This window comes from Capricornis sumatraensis, chromosome 1 (assembly GCF_032405125.1).
Source record: "Capricornis sumatraensis isolate serow.1 chromosome 1, serow.2, whole genome shotgun sequence".
In the NCBI taxonomy this organism is placed as follows: Eukaryota; Metazoa; Chordata; class Mammalia; order Artiodactyla; family Bovidae; genus Capricornis; species Capricornis sumatraensis.
This window is the reverse complement of record NC_091069.1, coordinates 248,976,115-248,985,910: the sequence shown is the minus strand read 5'-3', so window position 1 is coordinate 248,985,910 and position 9,796 is coordinate 248,976,115. Positions and strand designations below refer to the sequence as shown.

The window sequence follows — 9,796 nt, the reverse complement described above, 5'->3', positions numbered from 1 at the left end:
CCCTTGTGGGCGCCAGTCCACCCAGAACATCCTCAGTGCTTGTCCCTAAAACAGAAGCAGCAGCAGAAGGACCTGAGATGGGGCCAATCGTTCCCTGAGACAGGGATCCTGAAAAGTGCTGAGTAAATAGGCTCCTTGTCCTACGTGCCCATTTTGATGTGGAATCCCCACCCCTGGAAACAGGCTCAAGCCTGTGGTTGTCTGTGTCCCACATGGATTTCTTGGCTCACACTGCCTGCAGCCTGACCAAGCCACCTCCAGTCCTGTGTCCCCGAGCACAGCCTCCAACGTCCCCCTAGCAACTCACAAGGAGGACAGGCATGTCCCCAACGCTCCAGGCACTGAGCTGACATCTAATGCCGAATTACATGGAGGCACTCAGCAAGTCACTCAGGCCATTGCTCTAAGACACACAGGTGAGGAGAGCACAGTGTCCTTGTCTCACGTGGGCACTGGGGAGATTCCTGAAGCAGCCCAGGATATACCCAACTCCACCAAAAAAAAAATCAGACCCATTTCTGTATAAGAATATATTATTTAAAAGACAGTTTAAAAATAAAAATTCTGTACAGCTTGTGAAGTCCTGTTTGTTTGTTTTTTTTGTATCAGTGAACAAAATGGTTCTTAGAAAACGATCTCGTGGTGGCAGGCACTCAGGACCACTTTTTCCTGCACGGACGATCCTGCGAAGCTCGGCCGGCTGGGTCCAGAGCAGAAGTCTGCAGCCCTCTGCTTTCTTCAGGCACGGTCTGCGTGGAAAAGGGAAAAGATGCTGGTTTGTGTTGGTGGGATCAAAAATGCTCTGGGCAACACCACAAATCTCACGGCATCACACACAGTGAGCAATTTTTCTGTATCAGATTCTCTGCTCGTTGAACAGCTAAAACAAGAAGAATGGGATTATTACCTCTAGTTTAGAGATTGGGGCTCTGCGGCTCAGAGAGGTTGAGACACCTGTGGGTGTCACTCAGCTGGTAATGAGCAAAGCCTGGACTCATGTGGTGTGACCAGACCCCATGGCGACTGAATGAAGTGGTTTGCCTTCTGCCTGGACTGAATGAACAGCCAGGACCCACAAGTGGAGAGGATGTGCTTGTAGTGACATAAGCAAAGACTTTATTTCTGAGAAGCTTTGAAAAATGTTTTCTCTTATAAGTGGTACCTATGCTAATCAGGATGAGACGGTTGGATGGCATCACCGACTTGATGCATGAGTTTGAGCAAGCTCCAGGAGCTGGTGATGGACAGGGAAGCCTGGTGTGCTGCAGTCCACGGGGTTGCAAAGAGTCAGACATGACTGAGCGACTGAACTGACTAATGCTAATCATTGATCATTTTCCATTAACTAAGGCATGACTCCTTCTTTCAGAGCCTAATTGTAACGATTATATGCTAGGAAGAGACGTTCCATTTAAAAACATTTGTACATACAGATTTCTTCCCTTCCTTCCCTTCCTCCGTCCTTCCCAGCTTTTCACGCTGTCCCCGTTTCAGTCTGAAAACTAGTCAATCCTAAAGGGAATCAACCCTGAATATTCATGGGAAGGACTGATGCTGAAGCTGAAGCTCCAATACTTTGGCCACCTGATGTGAAGAGCCAACTCACTGGAAAAGACTCTGATGCTGGGTAAGACTGAAGGCAGGAGGAGAAGGGGATGACAGAGGACGAGATGGCTGGATGGCATCACTGACTCCATGGACACGAGTTTGAGCAAGCTCCAGAAGAGAGTAAAGGACAGGGAAGCCAGGTCTGCTGCAGCCTATGAGGTCGCATGGACCTGGACACAACTGAGTGACTGAACAGCAACCGAGACATCATTCAGAACAGCGTTACCTTCGCTCTGTCTCCCGAGGTCTCTGCTTTTCTCTCTTGACGTGGCGCTCCCAGACGTTAGGCTCTCAGCCTTCTGCTATGACCAGGACAGAGCACACAGAGGTGACGGACAGTGAGTGAGTGACTGCCTGTCTGCTCAAAAGCTTCCTGGGACAGGAGGTGCTAAGACATGTGAGCAGACGTGCCCTGGGGGCGCTTCCCAGACACAGCTCTGCACGGTTCCCCTTCCCAGCCATGGAGCCTCACCACGTGGCCTCTGTCCGGTCTTGGACAGTGAGCTCTTGCCGGCTGCAGGGGCAGCCCCAGAGCACTGGCTGGATGCTGAGTCCATGGCCCTGTCACCTCTTTGGTGGGTCAGCTCTTTCTGGGGGCAGGAAGGGGCCGTGGAGGGTCCTAGTGGCCTTCTGGGCAGCCAGCCTGGGACCTGGAGGCTGAGGCGTTTGCAGTGACAGCTCGAGGCTGGACCAGGGGGACCAGGCCCATCAGCCCTCCTGTCAGGGGCCGTGGCTGGGGGACGTCTCCTCTTACATCTGTTCTCTGCATCATATACTCTTAGGCTTTTGGGGTTTTGTGACTTCATGGGAGGAAAATCCGACTAGAGAAATTGGTTGCCGGCTGGGACTGCCCATCGACCCGAAAGCACCACGGTGCGTCTGGCATTGTACACAAAGGAGGTTGACAGGAGAGCCACCTGGAGGCTCAGCAAGGCACTGTGGGAGTTCCTGGCTGAAAGGCAGGGTGGGGGCCCCGCCTGCAGCGAGTATGAAGAACAAATGGCATGGGAGGGGGCCCTCGGTGTGGGCGGGGGGTGCCAGGCAAGGCCCAGTGGGGACCAAGCCCGCAGCAGCAGGGAGGTGGATCCCACTGCACTGGGCACCCAAGAGAGAGGGGGAGGGAGGGTGGATGGAGGGGAGGCCAGACTTGAGTGACTGGACGTCACAGGGCAGGTTCCAGGGGTCCCAAGTGGGAGGGGGCCCTGAAGCAGGTCTGCACCCTCTGGGGTCCTGCCGGGGCCAGACCAGCTCTCGTGGCTTCTCTGAAAGCCTCCACCCCAGCTCTGAGCCTCCCTGAAACATAGGACCAACCCCTGTAGCCAACTAGAGCCACACTGGGTCTTTCGATCCTCAAGGTGCTAGCAGAGTCCATGGCTGGGTGTGGTGGTGGCTTTTCCAGAGACAGGGAGTCTCTTCCATGGCCTTGCTTCTGAACAAAGTCGGCCCTGGGAGGAGGGGAGGGCCTGCATGGGGCCAGAAACCCGCTCTGAGGGGACGCAGGTGGCAGAGGCTGTGATGTCCTCGAACCCCCGTGGATGACCACGGCCTCAGGGCACAGACTCCTCCCAAGGCTCTGTGTCTCCCATGCTGTGAGCTCCCTGGGGACAGAACACCTCTGCATCAGGCCTGGCGTCTCTGTGGGACAGATGCCCTCCGTTGGAGGCCCCCTGGGTGGTGTGGCTGAGCGGGGTGGGGCCCGTGGAGCCCAGGCCCTCCCAGAGGCGACTCACCTCCCTAACGGCATCGTCCATCTGCTTCAGCTCCTCGTAGCGATCTCGGGACTCCCACAACGGCTGCAGCATGAGCTCCTCAACCACGGGGAAGAGCTGTGAGAGAAAAGATGGCTGTCAACAGGCCGTCATCCTCGCGGGAAGTGCATCGCAGGAAACCAGCCACCTGGGAGACGAGCTTCCATCAGGGTCACGGCGGGGGCAGAATCCAAGGTGCTCGAGGCTGGCTGCTCAATGGCTCCTTGGAGCCTGTGGGGACAGAGCACCCCACCTGCCTGTTCTGAGTCCCACTGTGTCCTGTTCTCACACTTTCCAAGAGGACCGGCAGAAGCCGCTCCCTCCTTCTGCCTCCCAGAACCCCGAGATCCCACCGCGGACTCTCTCCTCCCAAATGCCAACCTCGCCAACCTCACCCACCAGACTCCGGGCAGCCATGGGTGGGTGGAGTGAAGGCACCCTGCACGCGGCCCGGGACCCCCTCTGCCCACACCACGCTGGGGCCTGGCCCCACCCGCAGCTCTGCCTCCCGCCTGCGGTGCCCATGGCCCCGGGTCCACCTGGTGGGCATGCTTTGTCTTGGAGACTCAGCTCTGAGGGGGCTGCCTCTCCCTCTGAGGAGCCACCTCCTCAGTGCCAGGAGGCACATCCCCTGCCTCCCTGCCCCCCGGGGCCCTGTGCACACAGCCCCCAGCCCTAGCCTGCTCCTGCAAGGGAGGAGGGCAGGCCCACCATCGCCACTGCTGGCCAGCACCTGCCGCCTGTGGGGTAAGGGTGTTGTGGGGCTTGAGGAAGGGTGCGCTGAGGTAGTTCTGGAAGGTTGCTGAGAACAGCACGGGGGGGCCCAGGCCAAGGCAGGCTGGGCTCAGAGGTGGAGGCTTGAAGAAGGAGGGACCAGGAGCCACGGGGCTCTCCGGTAAGGCCGAAGTGCCCAAGAGGATGGGCGACTGTCCAACAAGGCGGGTGGTTTGCCCTGTGCTGGGGGCAGTGGGGAGCCATGGAAGATTCAGGAGAGAGGCAGAGACTGCTCCCTTACTGAGGATTAAAGTGGTGATCGCTGTGGGCGTGGGGCAGATGGGGGCGGGCAGGTCAGAAAGTTCTTCTGAAGGCAGAGATGAGAGGTGCTGACAAGGCCCTGCTGGTGCCCTGGGGTGGGGGGCACTGGGGACCCATGGAAGATTCAGGAGAGAGGCAGAGACTGCTTCCTTACTGAGGATTAAAGTGGTGATCGCTGTGGGCGTGGGGCAGACGGGGGCGGGCAGGTCAGAAAGTCCTTCTGAAGGCAGAGATGAGAGGTGCTGACAAGGCCCTGCTGGTGCCCTGGGCAGGGGGGTCAGGGTGGCTCCATAGACATGGTGGAGGAGGGCCGCCTGGCCCAGGAAGGGGCAGCGAGAGGCTCTGTGGTTTTGCGGCTTGGGCTGGGGGTTGGGCACGGAGGCCAGGAGGGGTGGCGGGTGGTCTGTTTGAACTTGCGGGTGTTAGGTGTGGTGGGCTTCAGTTGAGTGTCAGGTAGGCAGCTACTGCATATGTGTGTGTGTTTGAGTGTGTGTCTGTGTGAGTGTGTCCATGTGCCTGTGTGAGTGTGTCCATGTGCTTGTGAGTGTGTGTCCATGGGAGTGTGTGTGTGTGTCCATGGGAGTATATGTGTGTGTGTGTTGTGTGAGCGTATGTCGTGTGTCTGTGTGTGTCCCTTTGTGTGTGTCCATGTGAGTGCATGTCTGTGAGTGTGTCCATGTGTGTGTGTGTCCATGTGAATGCACACGTGTATTTTTCCCTGCTGGGCCAGCAGCTCATGGAGGTGGTCATTCACCTTGGTCACTGTCTCAAACATCGGGATCAGGACGAACTTGATGAAGCCGATCTGGGCTGTGGCTTTGGTCACTTTGTCCCGGTCCATGAATGGGGCCACGGGGAGGCCCTCTGACTTCTCGCGGTCACTCTGCAGGGAAGGTACCGAACATGATGTTAAAGAAAGAAACACTCGTGGAATCTGGGAGCTTCAGGGATCACTGCTCTCAGAGGAAGAGAAAAACAGCTAACATGCTAGCAGAATCACCCGCATCACAGAAGGCAGTGACTACGTGGAAGATGAGGAGGCTCTAAGTGCCAGCCAGGGGCCCCTGAGCCTGCACGGTGTGTCCAGGGGAGGGGAGAACGGCTCCAGGCCCTGCTGGCCGCTCAGCAGCAGAGCAGCTTGTAGACCAGCACCCCCCAGCCTGCGGCCCCTCATCCTGGCCCCAGACTCATCAAGCTGCTCTAGAGAGAGGCTTATGGTCCCTTCTGACATTTTCCGTCTTAGGCTGGCTTTGCTTCCTGTCCCAGAGTGTCCCCAGCCATAACTGTTTGGTCTCATGCACCCAGGGGCTCCAGTCCCTGCAGGAGGCTCCCATCGGGTGGGGGGAGTTAATCAGTGGTAACAGGGTTGCTAACATGGTGACAATTTGACATCAGCTTTTCCTGCTCATCCCTGTCTTGTGTGTTTCAAATTACAACCCCACGCGTTTCTGGCGTGCCCCTGCTGTGAAGGCTTCTAGAAGCACTGACACTGGCCACCTTGGTGCCCCTGTCACATTTCAAACAGGAACCCTGGGGCTAAAGAGCCCCGGGAGGTGTGGCCTGTGCGACACTCTTACCTGCATGAAATATTCCTCCAACAAACAGTCCACCCACGGTTCTGCCACCTCCATGGGGCGGACCTCGTTAGAGATGTCACAGCATTTGATCAGTATCATCTTCAGCTGAAAGAAGGGATCTGGACTCAGCTGTGCAGCATGGGACACACGTTGCTGGGCTCTGGGTCTGGGCTTGCCATCACAGGCCGGCAGGGAGGAGGATGGGCAATGCAGGTGGAGAGGAACTGAGCTTTGCTGTGCCCCCTCCCCCCAGCAAGGGCACACTTCCCACTGCAAGGGGAGAATGGGGCATCACCACACCCCCAAGGATCAGACTCTTTCCTGGAGGGGCTTGAGTGGCAGGAAAGTGCCTTTAACACATGGGCATTTTGTCTTATGAACCACATACTGCAAAGCTCTGAAGTATCTCTTTGATCTTGACAATACATAAAAAATATAGACAGATAGCGCTGTCAGGAGGCAGAGGTTTAAACGGTAATGAGAAGAAACCCAGTGGGCCTCCTGAGCACTGAAGAAGTGCGTTAGAAACATGGGGTGAAGGGGACCCTCACACAGCAGCAGGGAGCATGCCCACAGGCCTCGGTGACAGGGACAGAGTAAAGGAAAAAGTTGTGATTAAATAGTTAATTCCCAGGGGGCTCAAGAGCTAAAGAATCCATCTGCCAATGCAGGAGATGCAAGAGACATGGGTTTGAGTACTGAGTCGGGAAGATCCCCTGGAGAAGGAAATGACAACCCACTCCAGTATGCCTGGAGAATCCCATGGACAGAGGAGCCTGGCGGGCTACGGTCCATGGGGTCGCAGAGTCAGATATGACTGAACATACACATGCGTGTGCACACACACACACACAGGCACACACACACGCTCTAATGGATTATACGTAGAGAAAAAAAATATGCGAGACCCCTGTAAGTTAATGATCACCCAAGAAAGTGAGTTTTCTTAACCACAAAACCAAGCAGGCTTGCTTAGCAAGAAAACCATGCTACAGAAGCCTGGGGACATACCCTCAAACAAAAGCAACGGTGGCGTGCGACCCACATCCTGCCCAGTGAGCTGAGTAAGTTAATGCCTCCTAAGACATACTCTGCACACATAAAAGACAATAATTTGTGGAAAGGTGACATCTCAAAGTGAAAGGCCCGCATTGTACTGTGACCTGAGATCATTCTTCCGTGCTGCATGGCAGTCCTGGCTTAAGCGTGTAGGGACAAGAAAACTCCCCCCACCCCACCTGACGTGGAGGAGGAGCTGATGATGGAAGCATGATGTCCACTCCAGAACGACGAAGAAGGTGGTCTTTTCTGCTCTCCCTACGTTTCCTTTGACTATAGAACCGAGCCCACCAAGTTCTCAGGGTGTGGCATCCTCTCACCCACCCACTTGTAAGCCTCACAAGCATCTTGTTCTAATCTCTCATCTATAACTTTGCCTCTCATTGCATTCTTTCTATGCTGAGACATAAAGGACCAAGGCTACTTGGAGCCCCCAGAAACACCACCGGGGGGTTTCATCGGCACCCCATGGTCTGAACACCACAGGGGAGGCAGGGGTGGGAACCACAGCCCTGCTGGTTAAAGGGCGTGTGGTGGGCCTGTGAGAGCACAGTCACACAAAGGTCAGGGCAGCCCTGGATTCTGCCCTCTGTTCCCAAGCCTGGCACTCCGTGTTGGCTGGGCCTCTGCATTTGGGGCTGCCTTCGCCCACTTATCACATTCAAATCCGAAGGAGATGGAAGGATGGGAAAGGAATTCCTTTAACCAGGAGAGGGGGTCCTACTGGGGGTTGGGGGGCTTTCCCTGCTAAGCACTGGGACTTTGAAAATTGGTGTTGCTGATACCTCACTCCAGGCGAGGGTATGCATTTTCCTTTGGTTTCTTGGTCCCCAGTCTGAGCTGGGGGGTGGGGATCACCCACCAGCCCCCAGAGAAGGAAGAAAAGCCCACTCACAAGGGTCATGTGCTCCTTGTTGCTGTAGTCAAAATTCTCCATTTTTTCTTTGAAAGAGTCCATGATTTCTGCATGCCTCGCCATGTCAGTGGCCAAGATTAACGTGATCATTCCCTGAGAAGTGGAAGCAAAGAGTTAACACGGGGCATGATCCCAATAATTAGTGAGCACCCACTGTATGCGGAGCCCTCTGCTCACATCACTTCATTCAGACCTCATGCTGGTGCCAGGGGCGGGTACTGTCCTCGTTTTTATAAAGAAACTAAGACCCGGAGAGGCTAAGGAGCTTGCCTAGGTCACAGCTGGCGAGTGGAAGGCTGGGGTTTGAGCCCAAGGGTGCCTGATGCAGGCTGTGTCCCCAGAGAAGGCTGTGAGTCCAGGCCCACTAGGAGCATTCAGCTGCAGAGAAGAGGCTCAGCGTGTCTCCTTGTGAAGTCCAGACGGTTTTAGCCAAGGACAAATGTTTCCTGCCAGTTCACTAATCTAGATATATGGTTTGTTCCTCTTAGAACTTGTTGCTGGAGATCAATGACCCATTTTTCAAGAGTATTTTTTTCTTATTATCTAATCTGTATGTGACTGTACGTGCATATCTTGCTTGGGAACAGTCTGATGATAAATAATAGCATTCTTCTATTAACAAGTTTGTAAGCAAAAGTGAAATGTTTTTAATACAAATATTTTATGATCTTGTTAACCAAATGTTAGTTTCGTAGAAGTAATTTGAAACCATGACCATCCATCAACCTACTCATCCAGCCATTAATTTATCTGTCTACACATCCATCCACTTGTTCACTCATCCAACATCCATTCATTTGTTCACTTATTTATCCATCCATCTATCCATCTAAGTGTCCATCCATCTGTCCATCTCTCCATCCATCCCTCCACTTGTCCACTCATCCATCCACTTATTCACTCGTTCACTTATCCATCCGTCCACCCACTCGTTCATCCCTCCATCCATCCACTCACTTATCTATCCGTCCATCCATCCATTCGCCCACTTGTCCATCCATCCATTCATCCATCCATCCCACAAATATTTACAGAGCACACCTCTGTGCTGGGTATGATCTACTTCTCCAAGAAAACAACACCAGAAACATCAAATACAGAACTCAAATCAGTCAGTACAGATAAACAGTGTACTTGGGGAGGGGCCATCACTGGCTTTCTGAATTGTGCCATTTCTTGGTAAGGATTTAATTGCTATTAGTGAAGGATCTACTCTTGCGATGAGTTATCCCTCAAGATACTCAAGGACAAAACATTACTGAAAACCGGGACAATGGATTTTACCCCCAGAAAGCGTTAAAGTCAGTAAGGTGTCTGCGGCAGGAGCAGCAGGGTGTCCCTGTGTGGGCGGCAGGAGGCAGGGCACGTCCCTGGGGGCGTGTCCCCTCCTGCTCTGACTGCTCCTCACACGAGGGGAGGGGGCCAGCTGCCTGGATGCCCTGGGCTGAGTTCCTGGCAGGGCTCCTCACCTGGCAGTCATCAGGGGCGGCACACAGGAGGGCCCTGCACCAGGAATCGGTGACTCAGCAAGGCCTGTCATTAAGCCTTGGCTGAGCTCTGATTTCCTGGAAGCGAAAGGATGGGAACAGGCCTGCAGCTGTCTGCTAAGGCGAGGCTGTCGGTCTCCAGGAGGAGGGAGTGTGTCCTGCCCTGGGCTCTAGTGTGTCTTTATCAAGTGCGTCTGGAAGCCAGGCCACTGAGACACTGTGTGGACTCCCACAAGGAGGACGTGGCTCCCACCTGTCCGAGTCCCTGGGCTGCCGTGCAAAGTGCTACACGCGGGGGACAGAGCAGCAGGGAGGCATCTCTTCATGACTCTGGAGGCCACAAGTCTAGGAACCAAGGTGCCCCCT

The 9,796-nt window shown here is 54.7% G+C and overlaps 1 protein-coding gene across 2 annotated transcripts in view; it reads right to left on the bottom strand.

Moving 5' to 3' along the window:
• Positions 1–581: 581 nt before the first annotated feature.
• The window catches only part of PDE9A (phosphodiesterase 9A), a 105,813-nt gene continuing 96,598 nt past the window's right edge, over positions 582–9,796 (bottom strand). The window contains exons 14-19 of one of the 2 annotated variants that reach the window (XM_068964768.1): positions 7,923–8,036; positions 5,969–6,073; positions 5,146–5,274; positions 3,339–3,434; positions 1,835–1,910; positions 582–749 (exon numbers count right to left, since the gene is read on the bottom strand). In XM_068964768.1, coding sequence (XP_068820869.1) covers positions 739–749; positions 1,835–1,910; positions 3,339–3,434; positions 5,146–5,274; positions 5,969–6,073; positions 7,923–8,036 — 531 coding nt within the window. In that variant the 3' untranslated portion in view covers positions 582–738. The remainder of the gene's footprint in view (positions 750–1,834; positions 1,911–3,338; positions 3,435–5,145; positions 5,275–5,968; positions 6,074–7,922; positions 8,037–9,796) is intronic. The other variant, XM_068964777.1, reaches the window with a different exon arrangement.